Source organism: Plasmodium vinckei, assembly GCF_900681995.1.
Source record: "Plasmodium vinckei vinckei genome assembly, chromosome: PVVCY_10".
Lineage (NCBI taxonomy): Eukaryota > Apicomplexa > Aconoidasida > Haemosporida > Plasmodiidae > Plasmodium > Plasmodium vinckei.
Window position 1 is genome coordinate 740,328 of NC_051302.1, and position 19,973 is coordinate 760,300.

A 19,973-nucleotide genomic window follows, 5' to 3' on the forward strand; every position below is an offset into this window, starting at 1 on the left:
GCACGTGCATGTATAATGGTTTCATATGTTTAGTAAGTTTGTACATTTTTTTCCCCATATTTTTCCCACATTTTTTTTCACCCGTTTTTCACACCTTTTTCACACTTTTAAATGAACTCACAAATTTACACAAATGCAATGTTGCATTCTTTTTTGTATTTAAAATTTTTTTTAATTGTACACATTGTCTGAAAGCGTGTAGAAAAAAATATGGAAAAAAAAAGAAAGGAAAACGAAATATATTAGTTATATATTTTTTTCGAAAATAATATTTCCACCTGACTATGGTATACATATTTTGTATGTGTGTACATAGCGTTTACAAATAATATGTACAAACAAATGGCCTATTTTTTTAAGTTGGTAAATAAACAAAATAAATAAAATGAAAAATGAAAAATATTTAATAAAATATAAATATCCTAAAGTACAATAGTAGTGATACAAAATATATAATTAATTAAACATTTTTTAATTCAAAAAAAAGGAAATTTTATATACAGTGAAAAGGTATATGCATATTACACAGCTATGTAGTTTTTTTTTTTTTTTTTTTTTTTTTTAAGCAAACACTATAAACTATTTATTTTTTTTAAATATAAAATTAAATGTAATAGCACAATATTGTGAAATATATGCAAATTGCAAAATAATATAATAACACAAAATAAATTTACTGAAGGAAATAAGAGGAATTAACTAATATTTATACGCAAAGGGACAAATAAAAATAATTAAAAACTGACTAGCTAAATAAGTAGCTACATAAATGCGTCTCATGATAGTATGACTTGACAATTTCCATGCAGCATTGGCAAACACATCCCAAATTGTTTTCTTTTTTAGTGGATGATTGTATATTTGTAAAAATTATTGATAAAGAAATATTTAAAAAAGTATTAAACATATAGCAATTAGCCATAAATAGTTATACTGTTTTGAAACTAAAATTGAAAAGTCATATATATGTATATTTATTTATATGTATATCGAAAAAAATATGAATTGAGTATATTGAAAAATAGGTAAACGAAAATGGAGGTAATTAGAGGTATATTCGGATTTAATAACAAAATAACATTTAGTGAAAATAAACCAGTGTTAAAAAATGTAAAAGATTTACAAAACTTAAAAGTGAAAAATGTAAAGGCAGAGGATTATCCAACACCACAAAAATATATAGAAAACCCAGATCAAATTCCTAAATATTATGCATTTCAATCAAATATGGTTACTGATGAAGATCTTCAACCTGGAATGTTAAGGCAATTGGAAGTCGATAAAAGACTAACCTTACCTACAAGAACTCATATATCTTTTTTAATTACGGCGACAGATGTTATACATTCTTGGTCTATACCAAGTTTAGGTATCAAAGCTGATGCTATACCTGGTAGATTACATAAAGTAACAACTTTTATATTAAGAGAAGGTGTATATTATGGTCAATGCTCAGAAATGTGTGGAACTTTACATGGATTCATGCCTATTGTTATTGAAGCGGTTTCTCCTGAGGCATATGCTGCACATGCAAAAAAATATTACAGAGAATAAATATTATTATGTACAAGCAATACATTTTTGTATATATTTTTTGTGTTCATTTGTAAAATATACTTGTATAATAATCCTATTTTTTTTAACTCTATTTTATTATATGCTATCCGTTTATTTATATCCCCTTTACTGCACAAGTCAGTGCATACTCATTGTGAAATAATATATCAAACTTGAAAAATAAAAAAACAAATTAAAAAAAAGAATAGTACAGAAAAAATATTATTGCCATCTTTAAATGGGAACATATATAAAATGTAGAAAACAGATTATATTAAATTATTTACATATTTCTGTACATTGAAAAATAATACTTAATACACGTTTTAAATTAAAAAAAAAAGATTTATCATTATCTTTATTATTTTTTCTTTCTTTATTATTATCTGGGTTATATACATTTGGATATTTTGGTATATTATCAATATTTAACACCCCGGATGTAAAATGTTCTTTAAATTCATCTTTAGGTACTGGAATGTATTGTATAGGTATTGGTACTTCAATATAACACGGTGCATATATAGGTACAGGAACTTCTACATATTTGGGTTTTATTTTAGGGATTTTTAAAGTTTGTTTAACAGTTACTTCAGTACCCTTTGGAATATATTTGGGTATTTCTTTATGATATATTTCTTGTCTTATTTTATCAACCAATATATCACTATATGGATTTGTTGTTTTAGAACTTTGCTTTTCTTCATCATTTGTGTTATTATTTATAATATATTCTGTAGGTGTTTTTTTTTCTTCCTTTTTGTTATTTTCTTTTATTATTTCTTTAAATATTACATTTGGAATATTTGTAATTTTTTCAATTGTTATTGTATTTACATTACCAGACATTACATTTTCTTTTACATTTTTATTTACTATTTTGGATCGATATAATTTTTCTGACTCACTAATATCATTTTTCATATTCACTCCTCCATTTACATTTTCATCACATACACCTTTATTATCACCTTTTTTCTCCCTTTCGTTTTCTTCCATATTTTGTTTTTATGTTTTTTTTTTTTTTGAAATATATTTAACTTCTATATTGCATACTTTAGGCAAATATATAATTACATTTTATTTTCACAAAATAATTAATATCAAATTGAGGAATATGTTTAGAATATTTTATTTTGTACGCGCATAATATGTGTCTAAAATTTTATTGCATATTATGGGAGTCCCTGAAAAGTAAAATAAGGGACATATGGAATGAAAAAAATAATACTATATGCACATTTATTAAATGCATACTTAATTCAAACAATTTTTTCAATAATTTTTATTTTATTTTGTGCTTAAAATGGGAGGAAAAAAAATATATTCGTTTTCCCTCTCCTTATATATATGCGCCATGTCGCGATAATAATGGGATGTCCATTTTGAGAAACCCTTGAACGATGTGATACTCAGAATGGTGAAAAAAGAAAGAAATGATAATTAGTAATTTTTAATTATAGGATTGAACTTTCTCAACTTATTATTTTCAATAGGATGTAATTAATAATAAATTATTAATGTTATAGGGTGTGTGCACACAAATACGCATGTACATGTTCATGCATATATTTTTTTTGACTAGCCCTTTAAGGGGAAAATGCCTTAAAAAACATGTACCGTTAAGGTAAATATAGATGAAAAAAAAGTCTTAAAATAGCTAGAAAGTAGTGACAAATGGCGTGAAAATAGCGCAACGTATTGCAAACACACCGGTGTATAATAAAATGGTAACTTTTAATTACTTAAAAATGGTATATGTGTATAAATTATAAAAAAAAAGTTGAAAACAATTTAAATTGACATGCACAGTGCATAAAAATATAATAAACACATGAATATGTGCAAAAACAATTATTTATATCCAATGGAATTATAAACCACCTTGTTCGATGAACGAATCAGCAACTTTTAAAAATCCTGCGATGTTTGCCCCTGCAACTAAATCGGTTTCACCCATATATTTTTGAGATGCATCACAACATTGCTCATAAATATTTTTCATAATTTTTTGGAGTTTTTGATCTGTTTCTTCAGAAGTCCATTGTAACCTCATGGAATTTTGACTCATTTCTAATCCACTTACTGCTACCCCTCCTGCATTAGCAGCTTTTGATGGACATATTACTATTTTATTTTCTTTTAATTTATGGATGGCTTTTAAATGTGTAGGCATATTTGCACCTTCCACTAATAACTTACAATTATTTTTTATTAACAAGTCAGCATCATTTTCAGTAATTTCATTTTGAGTTGCACACGGGAATACAATATCACAAGGTACATTCCATGGTTTTTCATTATCAAAATATTTTGCTGTTTTAGAATATTTTAAATATTCTTTTATTCTTTCTCGTTTAACATTTTTTAATTCCATAATATAATTTAATTGTTCTTTTGTAAAACCATTTGGCTCTAATATATAACCACTACTATCACTCATAGTTAATACTTTTGCTCCCTTCTCAATTAGTTTTTCTACTAAATATTGAGCAACATTACCACTTCCACTAACTACACAAGTTTTATTTTTTAAATTATCATTCATACTGTTTAATGCGTTTTCTGCAAAATAAGCAACACCATATCCAGTAGCTTCAGATCTAATATTACTTCCTCCCCATTTTATATTTTTACCTGTTAATACACCTTCAAATTTATTTTGTAATTTTTTATATTTACCAAATAAATATCCAATTTCTCTTGAACCTACTCCTATATCTCCTGCTGGTATATCCGTATTAGGTCCGATATATCTAAATAAATTATCCATAAAGGATTGACAAAATTTCAAAATTTCATTATCTGATTTTCCTTTGGGATCAAAATCAGATCCTCCTTTTCCTCCACCCATAGGTAATGTAGTTAAACTATTTTTAAATATTTGCTCAAACCCTAAAAATTTTATAACACTTAAATTAACAGTAGGATGAAATCTTAAACCCCCTTTATATGGTCCTAACACAGAACTATATTGAACTCTAAACCCTCTGTTTATTTTATGCTCTCCTTGATCATTTACCCAAGGGACACGGAATTGTATAACCCTTTCTGGTTCCGCTATATTTTCTAAAACTCCTAAATAAATAATATCTTTTTTAAAAACAGGTTTTAAAGATGTTAATACTTCTTCAAAGGCTTGTAAAAATTCATGTTGATCTTTATTTTTTGATATAACATTTTCTCTCATCTCTTCTATTTTATGCTCTAGTGGTTTGTTGAAATTGTATCCATAATTTTGGCTGCTTTGCAATTTCCCTTTACCTGCTCAATGCAATGAAGAAATACAAAAAATGTTCACCGATTGAAAAAGAAGAGAATAACATATAATAATCTGGCTAGGAATGGATTGGATACACGTACTAATGTAGATTTAAACTAATTGTTATTTTATTTTTATACCTCGATTTAGCGGATAAGACCCAGTAACAAATTCATTGCTAAGGAATCCTGTAAAACAAACCAAAAATATATTTCAAATAGTTTGCATATCTATAAATATGACCACACGCATGAATAGGAATATGGATATGCATAGTCCTTTATTTTTGGATGTAAAAAAAAGGCTTTTTCTTTATATAAGACTTATATAAATGTTTGTATTGTCATTTGTTTTTTTTGCTAATTACCTGGTGTTACACGTTTCATGTGATTTTTTTTAGCCAGTCCATTTGTATTGGAAATTAAAATAATACAAAAAAATATGACTAAAAATAAAATCATAATATTTTTTTATTTAATATCTTTTTTTATATTTTTTTTGAATTATTTTAATTATCAAAATACTTAATTTCCCCCAACACTCTCTTTTCTTATTTACTTACAAATGCAGCCGCTAATTATATTTCCCTTTTCTTTCATACCTTGTTCTCTTTTGTTTTTTCCAAATTTTAAAAATTTTACACTTGAAAATAAATAGTGCACAATATAAAAAAATAAAATTAAAAAATATATAAAAACATATATTTGGTAAAATATAAGAATTGTTCAAAAACAAAATATAAGAAAATGAAAAACGGAGAAAAATGAAGAGAAGGGTATAAATTTATGAGTTGCTAAGTCCATAATGATGTTATACATTTTTTTTTTTATTTAATATTTTTTTAAAATTATAGAATATATTAATATTTCAAAAAAAATGCAAGTTTAGAATATCCTACAATTTTTAATTTGCATTTTTTTAGGTGCTTCCTGTGTATACATGTTAATCCACATAAACAAATAAATACAAATAATGTGCACAACATATATTTAATTCATTTTTACGCAATTGTATAATCATATGAAAGAGACCATGAGTGTGCAAACAAAATATCGAGCCAAGTGTATGCCAACTTAACTAAAAAAAAAAAAAGAGAGAAAGATATATGTACCACCAAATAGGTCGGTATATATATATATGTTTATGTTTATGTTTTTTTTTTTTGAACTTGAAAATATTGTGTAATTTTTTTTGTTTTTTTATGGGGTTGTGTTTCAATAATATTAGAACAATTTTTATTATGCGTATGAACACAATTTAACAATTCCAAAGAAGATAAAGAAAAAAGTTGTGGTGATATTAAAAATAATGGTAAATATGTAGTATATTGATAAATGGTTGTACATATTTTATTAAGGGATATACCATAATGTGAACAACATATTTGTAGAACTTTTTTATTTCCTTCTTCATTTTTATTTTCAAAAGAGAAAGTACAATTAACTGCAATATGATCACTTAATTTAGGGGATGTATAAATAAATCCAATATAACTTATAAGTTTAAATTGAAACTCAAAATTTTCAACATCATCATTGTCTTCATCATATATTAGATCGGTATTCATATTTTTTCCTGGTTTTATTTGTTTTGTTTTTCTTTTAATTTTATTAAAATAGTTAGCATATAGTTCGTTGAAAGTGATAGAGTTAAGTACGTCACTATTAGTTAATTGTTTTAATGCATCAATATACTTGATACTTTGAACTGTTTTTTTTCCATCCTTATCACTACATAAATTGAAAATAACATCTTTTTCTGTTTTAGCTTGTTTTAATAATTCTTCTAAGTCTTTAGTTAAAATTATTGGAGAATCATATAAATGGTTATATTTTTTTATAAACATTTCAAATAAAATACTATCAACAAATATGTAGTCAATTCTAGATCCTTCATTGGTTATTCTATTTTGTTTATACATATCCCAACATGTAAATTTACCATTAATATCTGGATATAAATAAGAAAATATATCAATCATATTATCTTCGTAAATTAATGTTTGTACAAAATCATTACAACATTGAGGAGATGTATACCCAATATTATTTGCAATATTTATTAAGTCTTCCTTAGTAAGGATAATATTTAAAGATATAAATATGTCATTTAAATATTTTAAATAAATGCTATCCTTTTTTTTAACTATATATTTACCATTACTAGTACAATGCTTAAACTCATATTTACACAATATTTTTTTGCTATTCAAAATTTTATCTCTTACATTGTTATCATCACTATTTATATGTACAACATTTTCAGGCACTTTGCAAGTTTCATTTTTTTCAACATGCTCACGTATCTTTTCAGCATTTGACAAAAAGACATTGTAATTTTCTTTAACCTTTTTATCCCATTCAATATTATTTTCTTCAATCTGAGTTTTCAAATTCATGTCACAATTATGTTCATCAATATTACTTGTGATATTTGACATGGTTTGTTCTTTACTATTTGTTTGAGCATCCAATTCAGTAATATCATTGTCTAAATAAAAATAATATTCTTTGGGGAGATGGCTATATTTATCATTTGCATAAAATGGATCTAAAGAAAAAAGGAAATAAATTTCTTCAGGTGATGTAAAATTTGAACCCACCTTTTTTACACTACCATTATAATTTAAAAATAAATGATATGATTCAACATTTTGTGTATTTTTTTGTTTTTTGATAATAAAATTTTCCGTATTTTCCAGAGTTTTTATAATAATAGGTAATGCATCACGAATTTTATTTTTTATATTTTCTTTTAAATTAAAACTATCAATTTTTATTAGCAAGTCATGTATATTTATATAATTACTAAGAAAATGTACATCCAAATTACGTAATGATATATTTAAATCACCAAGGAGTATTATAGGTAAGCCTGTACTAATCCGAAGTTGTATTAACTTTGCTCTTAGTATATGTAAAAACATCATTTTATAATCTAATCTCTCATATCTATAACCTGAATATGGAATATAAGTATTAACAACAATAAATTGTTTATGAATAGTTATTAGCAATCTTCCTTCTCCAAAAAAGTTATTTACATCATTTTCAATTTCATTTAAATTATTAAGACAGTTTGTATCATTGGGTAAGTAAAATGAAATAGCTGATTTGTCTATCTGAAATTTTCTTCCCGTAAAAAATGAATATTTTGACATATCTTTTATAGAAAAAAAAAAATTTTTAAAAGGATTTCGTGATGAACATATTGTTTTTATTTTTTTATTTACAAAAATAGCTAGCCCTGAATATCCTTTATTTGGTTTATTACTGTTTTCTTTTTTTGTACAACAATTCCAATATGTTTCATATTTATCTGAATGTGCATTCAACAAATTTGATTCATATTCAATAACCCCATCATTAGTTTTTGTTTCTTGTAAACATAATATATCTATATCTAACTTTTTTAAAAAATTCTCAACACTAATCCCATTTTTTTTTATTATTTCACAACTTTTTTTCCAACCATTTACATTCCAACTCACAATATGTAGTCTTTCCATATTTCAAAGTAGAAGCATAAATAGGGAAAAATCAAATATTTTCACCAAATTTATTTTATCTTTTTTATTCCCTTTCTCCATATTTAGCTATATACGGAAAAAAAGTGTGGAAAAAAAAAATTAAGAAATAAGCTAGCTTAGGTAAAAAAATAAATAGCTAGCTGGCTATTTTTTTAATAAATTTAGTTACATGTGTTTACATATGAATGCATATTTGTTACTTCAAAATTGGAGATAATAAATAAATATAACAAAATGAGTTACACTTTTTTAAGTTAAAAAATTTAATGAGAAAAAGAGTGTAATTTTTGAAAAAAAAAACACACAAATATAATGAAGAATATACAAATAGGTAGTCCGTCAATGGCTAATACACAGCTGAGCTAAGAATACTCTTTCTTTAAACTAATAATTTTTAAATTATGCATAATATGTAAAAATAAAACAACAATTAATTATAAATTATTAAATAAAATATATAGATATATTTGGCTACACTTTGACAAGGTTAACCACTCGCCTTTGTTTAATTCGGTATAGAATCAAAGAGTTGTTTAGAAATTCTCTGAATGAAACAATAATATGAGATACTCTACTAGCTATTTTAATTAATTCTGAAAACTCTTTACAATTACTAAATAATTTGATATCCACTTTTATTGATATAAACCCAACATTCGGGATTTTCAATGCATCATTTTCAGCAGTTTCACTATTTTCACCATTTTCACCATTTTCAGCAGTTTCACCATTTTCAGCAGTTTCAACATGTTTGACATTTTTTTTGGTACCCTCGTCAATTATAATATTGTCATAATTATTTCTATCCTCACTTTCATTATAAACAAATAAGTCAGAACTTATTAAATGGGAAGGGAAGTTTGAATAAAAGGTGCAATCTAAATTTCCAGATAAATCCATAGTTTTAGTAACAAAATGTATATTTTTACACAAACCTAAAACAATATATTTGTCATATATATCTTGATAATGTATTGAAATAATAATAAATACACAATCATCAATTTTTGTTATATATATAACTTCATTTTTTCTAATAATAAATTTTTGAAAAATATTTTCAGATAAATTTATTTTTGTTAAAAAAAAATGCATAAAAGGACCAGACAATAAAGCTTCTCTAATTCTTGATAGATGATTAGAAATTAGAAAAGACTTAATTGGATCTTTTGGTATTTCATATAATTCAATTTGAAGATCATATCCAAATTCTTCTTTTTCTAAAATATGTATATGTGTTTTAAAATTATGACCACTATAGCATTTAACAAAATATTCCATAGTATGTTCATTCCATACATTTGAAAAATTATTATATGATATATATATTTGTATAGAATCTAATTCATTATATTTATCGTCTAAATAAAGTTTTTCTACTTCAGTATTAATTAAATATTCTTCTTCTACACATTTTACTCTCATATTTATAATCTTTTCTAATTTTATTTTTGTATGAGCTTCAACCTTATATATTATATTATCAGCATCATATATATACTCTGTCAATACATATCTATTTGTTTCTTTATCTACAATTTTTTCATTTGAATAATATGAACTAGGTACTGGTATTCCATCTTTTATTACTTTATATATCCAATCAAATAGTGCCTTATTATTTGATACATGTAAATTAGATTCACATTCTGTTTCTTTTATTTTTTTGTATAACACCTCACACATTTTCTTCCTTTCATCAAGCCGTTAAAAATTATATTATTTAGGGTTTAGTCCCTTTTTAGCTTATTATTTTTTTTTTTCTATTCAATGATATTTCAGTTTTTTATACAAACGTTGGATATGCTATCTATTTAGACATACATCCCTTGGCTATTTTAATTAGCTTAATATATATTAACAAGCCGCTTATAATTTTAAGTTAAAAAATGTTTATAAAAAAATTATAAAATAAATGTACAACATTATTTTTTCTAGTTAAACTTTTTTTATTTGAACAAATGTAGAAATAAAATTATTAATAAAAATATATTATGTGCATATGTCTAAAAAAATGTATAATTAATTTTATTCCGTTTTTATAAAAAAATTTTGAAACACATAAGATACGTTTTTTATCATTTATATATACCATTTTATGCATGACAAATTAATATTTTTTTTTTTATACATCCTCTTTTTTTTATCTTATTTATAATTAATATGGAGGGATGCGTAAGATAATATGAAGAAAATTATCAAAATATGAAAAGTTTGAAAAAAGCCAATATAAAGGAGATTTTAATGGGATTTGTATTCCATTAATTATTATGAACATGTAAGGACAAAAAATTATATATTCATCCTCAATATGATAAAAAACATTTTGACCTTTTAAAGGTACGTTGTCTATATGGTCGTTATCATCTGAACTCACTTCTTTATTTTCAGGAAATTCTCTTTTTAAATTTACACTATTTGTATTGTCATCATTTTTTTCGTTTTTTTTAATTTTCCTAACAAAAGTAGGGAAATTGACATGCAGCAAATCACCTAAAGTATATGCTACAATTTCTTCAATCTGATTTTCATTATATTTAGAATATGTAATTTTAAATAGAGGAAATTTTGTTTGTATTTTATTGTATGGTGGACCATAAATATGTATAATAATTGGTGCTTCTTTAATTATTTTTTCAGTATTCCGAATTTTATTCATTCCTTTTTCTCGTTCTTCATTATCCAACTTATCAGTAAATTTACTTTTTTTTGAATTTTCCATTTCCCATGGTTTAATATATTCGGAATAAAAATTGTCTAAAAAAATTATCATATTATAATCTATACATTCTCTATATAAAGGACATATTTTTTTTACATTAAAATTAGTTAAATTTTGTAAAAGTTGTTCTTCTGTTTTTCTTGGCAATGTGTGCAATAATCTATTATTTTTATTTAAAATATAATTTGATTTTTTTAATTCATTTATTATATAATCTTCAAAATCTTTAACCCCTCTATATAAAGGTATTGAGCTGTTATATTTAGTAGTGTTTATATTATTTAATTTTTCTCGATTTTTCATGTGTGCATAATATTCTTCTTTTCCTTTAAAGTTTAGTAATAATTTCCATGGGATATTTTTATATGATATTTGCTTAAATTTTTTTTCATACCAATCATCGTTTATTTCTTTTCTTCCAATTAAATTATAATATTTATAATTATCACATTTGGGGTTTATATATTCATTTGTATTGCTATTAGATCTGCTATCATCAAATTCCAATAAAGGTTTGAATAATTCGTGGGGATATGATTTTAAATTTTCATCGTCAGAATTCTTTTCTTTAACTTCATTTAATTTTTCATCCGATTTACAATCTATAATATCTTGTTCTTTTTTATTTATTATATTTTTTTTTTTTATTAATGTATTATGGCTAGCTTCTTCGTTAATGTTGTTCAGATTATTATGACTACATTTGTCACTATCCTTTTGATTATTATTAGAAATATTTGTTGTGATATTGTCATTATTTTCATTCTCTATTGAATTACGATTTGTAGAAAATTCTCCTAAATCTTTATCTAAAGAAACGTCTGTAACATTTACATCATTTGATTTGTATTCTTTAAAATTACTATCATTTATTTGATCTTCTTGTACTTTTAAAATATTTACATGTTCATAAAATAATTCATTATTTGAGCAAAATTTCCAATTTTTAGTTGTTTTTACCTGACTGTTCATAAAATAATCATCTTCATCATCGATATCACAATATATATCAAACAATACTCCTATAGGCAATCGCCAATCAAGTATTATTTTCTCTTCACTTATATAATCATCAAAATTATTTATATCATCATTTTTGTTTATATTCGAATCGGTGTTATATACATTATCGTTACTATTTATTTGTTTGGTTTTTTTTTTTTTCCCATTTTTCCCTATGCATTCAAAATATACTCCAAATTGGTTACCATAAAAAGGCAAAATATATGATTTAAAATATTCTAAGCATTTTGGGATTATATTAGATAAATACATATACCTATGAGCCTGTATATAATAATAAGATGGTGGTATTAAGGATACTGATTCATTCTCGCTGATACATATACATAAGACTAACTTGCTATTCTCTATATTATTATTTATTTGATCAATATCTGGTTTTTCTAAAGATAATATTTTATTATATTCCTTCATATTTTTCCATTTATTATTACTATGTGTTTGTGTGTGCATGAACAAGCATATTTAGTTTATTTTGTCAACCCGGAAAAGGTTCATTTTTTCAAGAAAATTTATATTAAATTAAAAAATTATAATCAATAAAGAAACACATGATGAGAATAAAATGTCTATGAACATTATTCACATGCCCATACATGTAAAACTGAGGCATGGAAAGATAAATGTAGTAAGATGGTTACTAAAAAAATGAAATAACTATTGACAGATAAAAATAGAGGTAAATTATCCACATATATATAGCTATATTGGAGGGATAAAAAAAATGGATTAGAAAAGGAAGAACGAAAACACCACGTCATATATTTGTAGAGTATAATATGAAAAAAAAAAGGGGAAAAAAATTATACAAAAAAAAGTTTAAAATAATTATTGTAACATTTGTAGATATATGTGTTATCCCCCTTAAAAAATGAACAAAATTTATTACTTTTTAAATAGGAATAAAATATATTAGTTGGATTACCAAACAAAGGTAAGCATGATCTATTAGCATATTGAATCATACGCCTGTATGTGTTGAAAATCAGTAAATATATATATATATGTACAATTAGCGATAAAACATGAATAAATTTCCCATAATATGTATATATTGAATTAAAGTTTATTAAAAAAATATATAATTTTTGATGTATAGTTGTTTATATCTTTTATTTATGATTTTTCCATCAACTCTCTACATATATATAATTATGCACGTGCAAGACTATACTATATACATTTTTTTATATATAAAATTTTTTTACATTTATTTTTGCTAATCTTACTATTTTTATTTTATTTTTTATGTAACTTTTTCAATGTAAGAAAAAAAAAACATCCATCATTTTATTTAAAATTTGTTTGAGTATCCGCATGTAAATGTAAATATAAATATATACATTACGTGTAACTATTTTGTGTTTCATATTTCTTTTCCCTTTTTTATTTTTACCATTTTGATATGGTCCCACAAAGGTTTGTAAAATCACCAGATAAATAAGGAAATTTTGTATGTACAAGATTTCTTATTGTTTTGTAGGAATGTAAGCACTGACTTTCTTCACCTTGGAAAGGGATGAAATATAGGGAACCGTCTCAACCCTTTTTGATTTTTTATTCACTTTTCAAATTAGTTGTTACACATAATGTCGCCAAGAAAACATGGTGGGTCATTGGATGACGATAAACTTTTTGAAAATGTATCAAAGGATGATTGTGAAATTATAAAAAAATTTACTTTGGGTGTATGTGCTATGGAAAGTAAATTAGAAAGTGCACCGATGGAATGTATATTAAAACGGTTAGCTAAAAGTGGAGACTTTAATATAATAAAATTTAAAGAAGATGTTATATTAAATCAAGATATAGATTGTTGGCCAGTTGTGGATTGTTTGATAGCATTTTATTCATACGGGTTTCCATTAAAAAAGGCAATTGAATATGTAAAAAAATATAATCCTATAACATTAAATAATTTAGAGAAACAATTAATATTAAGATCAAGATTACAAGTATATGAAGAATTAAAAAAATGGAAAGTCCCACATGCAAATTATGTGGTTGTTGATCATGATACAGTAAAAAGAGGAGAACATGTATTTGAAGAATATTACGATTATATTGTTTATGATAATATAAGATTAAATAAACCATTTATAGAAAAACCAATAAATGCTGATAACCATAATAATTGGATTTATTATCCTAAAAATACAGGAGGAGGATGTAAAAAGCTATTTAGAAAAATAAAAGATCGAAGTAGTGAATATTGTCCTGATATACATCAAGTTCGAACTAATGGGACATATATATATGAAGAATTTTTATCAACCTTTGGTACAGATATAAAGGTTTATACGGTTGGGCAAATGTTTGCACATGCTGAAGCAAGAAAATCACCTGCATTAGATGGAAAAGTATGTAGAACATCAGAAGGAAAAGAAGTTCGATATGCTGTTATATTATCTGAAGCAGAAAAAATAATTGCATATAGAATTGTTGAAGCATTTCAACAAACAGTTTGTGGGTTTGATATTTTAAGAACAGCTAATGGTCCATTTGTATGTGATGTAAATGGGTGGTCTTTTGTTAAAGGGAATATAAAATATTATAATGATTGTGCACATATATTAAGGGCAATGTTTTTAGCAAAACTAGAAGAAAAATATAATATAATACCAAGAGATTTAGCTGATAATTGGTATAATATTGAAAATGAGGAAGAAGTTTTAAGAAAAACTTTTAGACAACCTGATGATTTACATTGTTCACATCATGAAGAATTATGTTCTGTAATTATTGTTATGAGACATGGTGATAGGAAACCAAAACAAAAAATGAAATTTATAACAGATAAAACATTATTTTTAGAATATTTTAATAATGATGATAGTTTATATAATCTAATTGATAATAAAATTACTCATGATAGTTCTACAGGACTTAGTACAACTGGTAGTGGTGTTGCATCAAGTAGTTTAGGTAGCACAATGCATCTAAATACTTCTTCCGCTGTTTACAATTATGATATATCAAATAAAAATGGATCGAACTGTACAGGCTTAAATAATATTTCTTTAGAAAAAAAAATGGCCTGTAGTGATGTAGAAAAACAAGATGAATCCCCAAAAAAAACTAATTCACAAGATAATGAAGAAAGAAAACGTAACTTACAAAAAAAATATACAAAAAAACAAATAAAATTTAAATCACCTGAAGAATTACAAGATCTTTTCCTACGAAATAATATAATATTAAATGAGATTGAAAAAGAAAATAAACATCTAAAAGAGGAAATAACTCAAATTCAAAATAATTATAATGAGCAAGTTGAAAATAATTCAAAAAATGGGGACCAAGTTAAAGATGATAATGATTTATCTGAATTAGAAGCAAAACGTACAGAATATGAAGTCATGATTGAGAATCATAAAACATTGTATAAAATTTTAGAAAGAGGAGATGGGTTTACTGGTATAAATAGAAAAATTCAATTAAAGCCAGTTGATTTTGAAGTTATAAATGATAAAATAATAGTAACAAAAATATTAGTAGTAGCAAAATGGGGAGGTGAATTAACAAGAATGGGAAGAAGACAATCTGAAAATTTAGGAAAAAGATTTAGAGCAACTTTATATCCAGGTGATTCAGATGGTTTATTAAGATTACATTCAACTTTTAGACATGATTTTAAAATATTTACATCGGATGAAGGTAGATGCCAAATTACATCTGCTGCTTTTACAAAAGGGTTTCTAGATTTAGATGGAGAATTAACACCTATATTAGTAGCTATGGTTATAAGAAATTCAAAAGCTCATAGTCTATTAGATGATAATAGTCCAAGTATAGAAAGAACAAACTGTAAAACTTATATTGATAATGTTTTAAATGAAGATAAAAATATCGATGATGAGTTATTAAAAAAATTAACTTGTGGAAAATATTCTAGAGGGTTTAGAGAATCATTAAAAAAAATATCAAACTTTTATGAATTAATGGAAAAAATTAGAAAAACTATTTATGAATTTTTAAAAAATTTAAATCAAGAAGTACAAAAGTGGTTAAATCTTTTTCCATATGATCATTATGCATTATATGTTATTGACATTTTACATGAAATTCAAGTTCGATGGAAATCATTAACTAAAATGTGGTTTAAAAAAAATATAAATAAATATGATACTTCAAAAATTCCAGATATTGTAGATAATGTTCGATTCGATTTAATACATCATCATTCTTATTTAGGGAATGGATTAGATAAAGCTTTTGAAATATATAATTTAATTGAGCCTTTATCAAATTTAATATCCCAAGCAGAATATGGTATAACTCCTGAAGAAAAAGTTAAAATTGGTGTTAACATTGTTGGAAAATTAATTCGAAAACTTATACATGATGTAACTTATTATAGAGATGAAGAAGAGAGAAGTAAAAAAAATGCAAAAGGTAGTACTGCTATTAAGGATGCATATCATATATCTTATATGCATTCTCGTTCGATTGCTCGTAGTGAAGATCCTAAACAACCTTATTCACAATCAGGTTCTAAATTATCAGAGCATGGTTCAGAAGCGACTGACCGTGATTCACAAAAACCCTTTAGTGTTTGTAAAGATGATGCTAAAAGAAATTTATTAGAAAATTTTCCATTTACTAAATTAGGGAATGATGATAAAAAGATTGAAAAAGATAAAAAGTCAAGTAGGGATGCACAATTATACAATGATATTCGAACAGATAAAGCCACATCTCCTATTAATAATAATTCTGATACTTCTGATGTATTGAGTGTTAAAAGTTTAACATTTTCTACTGCATCTACTTTAGATGCAAAAAGAACAGCCAAAAATACCTTTTTACATAATCATTTAATTTCGCCTCTAAAAAATGAAGAAAGAAAACCCAGACATACCCTATCCGCTACTACCAATCTATGCAATGAATATAAAATAAATAATAAAGAAAAATTAAATGGAAATATAAAATCAGACCATATTGAAAATGGTAATAACATTGATAGCCATTTTCCAAATAATTACGTAATAAAAATCGGAGAAATTAAATCCACAAATGGTGATAAAAATAAAACCACCGAAACAAATGCAAATACAGATAAAAAGGATACCTTTGAAAGTCAGGATAAAAATAGTGCAAATAAAAATTCAACAAATAGTAACATTGTGAATGGATCACCCCGAAAAAATTATAATATTAACACATCTAATAGTAATAATTATGGACTTAATAATTCTATATATAAATTGGGTTCTAGTTATATTAATGGTGAAGATACCGATACAAGTAGCTATATAAATAACTATTCATATAATAATTATACTAAAGATGATATTCCTAATAAATTTTTAAATAAAAAAGAAGCAGTTGTTATAAACTCTTCTGATTTATGGGCTCATCAAAATAAGTATAGAAAAGAAAATAGTGAAAAACAAAAAATTAAAAAAATTAAAAATCAAAAAGAAGTAGAACCTGTTGAAAAACGTGGGGACAATGTTACTGGAAATACAAATGGTGATTCAAATTCCGGTTCAATTTTAGATAAGCATGGATCTGATGTTATTAAAACAGAAGCAAATAATGCACCAGCTGATAATAGTAAGGAAAACTTTACAAATAGTGAAACAAATAATAGTAACAAAAATATATGCACAAAAGAATCGAATAGTAAGGTGTCTGATAATGAAGTTAGGAAAGGGATATGTACAAGTACCGAGAAAAACGAAAATGAAAATCAAGATAAATCCATATCAAAACAAGAGATAAAAAATTCGAATGAACAAACTTCACAAAATAATATACTTGTGAAAGAAAATAACAATAAAGTAGATGAAAAAAGTGTTAATAAATCTGAACAAGAAGAAAAAAAAGATGCAGATTCTAAAGAAATAGATAAAAAAGTAGATGTGAAAATAGAAGAAAATGATGAAAATAATAATGTAACAAAAAATCAAGAGAATGAAATCGAAAAAAATGAACAATTAGAAGATGGAGAACAAGATGAACATGATGAAGGTGAAGTACAAGATGATGGAGAAGATATAATAAGATTAAAAGAACCAGATGCAAGAAGATTAGGTATTAGATCCCCTTGGAGAATGGTTAGATCCCGATATTATGTTACATCTGCATCTCATATGATGTCTTTATTAAATATATTAATACATTCAAAAAATGCAGATAGTTCAATAAGCCAAAATATTATTGATAATGATTCCATAAAAAGTATAGGAGATGTTACAGATTTGCATTATTTATCACATCTAGTTTTTAGAGTTTGGGAAAGAAAACATCTAAAAAGAAACGACAGCAATCGATTCCGTATCGAGATTTTGTTTAGTTCAGGTGCCAAAGATGGGTTCGGACAAAATTATGAACTTATAGAAAAAGATGCAAAAGCACAACAACAAAAATATGAAAGACATATTAATAGATATCTAGCTGAAAGTAAAAAAGAATTAGAGAAAAATGAAAAAAATCAAAATGTTAATAATTCTTCTACTGCTGAAGAGAATGATAATAAAGTATCAGAAGATTTAAATACCGTTACAGAATTAAAGAAAGATGAAAAAGGTGAACAATTTACATCTAATATGGTTGAAAAAGATGGAAATAAAAAATATACATTTGATTCGATTCCAAATATATTGAGTCATCCATTAAATATGCCTTCAACCAATTATAAAGAAAAACAAGAAAGTCGGAGCAGTGTAAATACAACTATTCCAAACCCAATTGAAAGTAAAGTTTTAGAGAATCTTAATAAGAACCTTGATTCAAAGAATCCAGATTTTCTCACATCTACACCAAAAAAAACGAGTGAATCTGTAACATCTAAAGATGCAAATATTAGTAATACGAAAGAAACGTTAGGAAAAGATATACATTCTTTTTCAAATAATTGGAAGAATAAAGAAACAATATTAAATTCATTGAAAGAATTTAGATTTGAAAGTAATCTAAAAATAAATAGTGAGTTTTATAGAAAAGAATTATCATATTCATTTGAACATTTTAGAGAAAAAATTAATAAATATAATAATCGATCAAGAAAATATATGGTTAGATCTATTAGTTCCGATTTAAGAAAAAATATGTATAAGAATAAAGATATATTAAAATTAAACTTTGACAAAAAAGAAAAAGAAGATGTCACAAAAGACAATTTGCTAACATATGAAAATGAATGTATACGGATACGATCACATGAAAATCTTCGAAAATCTTATCGAAGTTTTTCATATCGAAGTAATGCATCTTTACATGCAGATTTAAAAGATATGGACAATAATATTAATAGTAAAATAAAAACAAATATAAATAATATAAATAGTATAACACCTAATGAAAATAAAAATAAAATAAATTTTGAGAACAATTTAGATAATAATAAAGATGAAGAAGAAAAAAAAAAAAATCTTTTCTCTCATGTTTTTCAACACTTTAATGAAGATAAAAAACATTCAACTTGTAATTTAAAATTTTTTTATAAAACTTATATGCCAGATTATGAAAAAATTATAGAAAATGATAAAAAGTCTGAAACATTTGATGTCCCTCCATATTGTGAATTAGCTCCCTTAATTGTTTTAACAAAAAATTGTCAGCTATCTACATTTGAAAATATATTAACACAGATTGTAAATAAATACTCTAAAACAAGCAAAAATAAAGACAAATTAAAATCGCAAAAAAATGGAAAAACAGAACAAAAGTAAACTAAAATGAAGAGAAGAGAAAGACAAAGTTACCATATATCTCTTCTATTTTTTATATTAATACTTTTTATTTTGATAATAAAGAAAAAAAAATAAAAATTTACAAATTAAATCAAGTTTTATTACAAATAGTTAAATAATAATGTTACTCCGAAATGGAAATATAAACTTAAAAACATCTTTCAAAAAAAAATAGCA

At 24.5% G+C, this 19,973-nt stretch overlaps 7 protein-coding genes across 7 annotated transcripts; 2 read left to right on the plus strand and 5 right to left on the minus strand.

Annotated features, from left to right (window-relative positions):
* Positions 1–1,035: 1,035 nt before the first annotated feature.
* PVVCY_1001860 (cytochrome c oxidase subunit 2, putative) lies at positions 1,036–1,554 on the plus strand (the record flags this gene model as incomplete). Its single annotated transcript, XM_008625638.1, has 1 exon — positions 1,036–1,554. The coding sequence occupies one exon, from the start codon at positions 1,036–1,038 to the stop codon at positions 1,552–1,554; it is 519 nt and encodes a 172-aa protein (XP_008623860.1).
* A 282-nt stretch (positions 1,555–1,836) lies between these two features.
* On the minus strand, positions 1,837–2,556 carry PVVCY_1001870 (conserved Plasmodium protein, unknown function; the record flags this gene model as incomplete). The annotated part of the gene is made up of 1 exon (XM_008625639.1): positions 1,837–2,556. One exon carries the CDS (start codon positions 2,554–2,556, stop codon positions 1,837–1,839), a length of 720 nt encoding a protein of 239 aa, XP_008623861.1.
* Positions 2,557–3,430: 874 nt separating this feature from the next.
* Positions 3,431–5,280, minus strand: PVVCY_1001880 (NADP-specific glutamate dehydrogenase, putative; the record flags this gene model as incomplete). The annotated part of the gene is made up of 3 exons (XM_008625640.2): positions 3,431–4,821; positions 4,960–5,007; positions 5,187–5,280. The coding sequence occupies 3 exons, from the start codon at positions 5,278–5,280 to the stop codon at positions 3,431–3,433; spliced, it is 1,533 nt and encodes a 510-aa protein (XP_008623862.2).
* A 686-nt stretch (positions 5,281–5,966) lies between these two features.
* PVVCY_1001890 (exodeoxyribonuclease III, putative) lies at positions 5,967–8,327 on the minus strand (the record flags this gene model as incomplete). The annotated part of the gene is made up of 1 exon (XM_008625641.1): positions 5,967–8,327. One exon carries the CDS (start codon positions 8,325–8,327, stop codon positions 5,967–5,969), a length of 2,361 nt encoding a protein of 786 aa, XP_008623863.1.
* Positions 8,328–8,819: 492 nt separating this feature from the next.
* Positions 8,820–10,034, minus strand: PVVCY_1001900 (conserved Plasmodium protein, unknown function; the record flags this gene model as incomplete). The annotated part of the gene is made up of 1 exon (XM_008625642.2): positions 8,820–10,034. One exon carries the CDS (start codon positions 10,032–10,034, stop codon positions 8,820–8,822), a length of 1,215 nt encoding a protein of 404 aa, XP_008623864.2.
* Positions 10,035–10,506: 472 nt separating this feature from the next.
* PVVCY_1001910 (autophagy protein 5, putative) lies at positions 10,507–12,507 on the minus strand (the record flags this gene model as incomplete). Its single annotated transcript, XM_008625643.2, has 1 exon — positions 10,507–12,507. One exon carries the CDS (start codon positions 12,505–12,507, stop codon positions 10,507–10,509), a length of 2,001 nt encoding a protein of 666 aa, XP_008623865.1.
* A 1,175-nt stretch (positions 12,508–13,682) lies between these two features.
* Positions 13,683–19,775, plus strand: PVVCY_1001920 (acid phosphatase, putative; the record flags this gene model as incomplete). Its single annotated transcript, XM_008625644.1, has 1 exon — positions 13,683–19,775. One exon carries the CDS (start codon positions 13,683–13,685, stop codon positions 19,773–19,775), a length of 6,093 nt encoding a protein of 2,030 aa, XP_008623866.1.
* Positions 19,776–19,973: the final 198 nt, after the last annotated feature.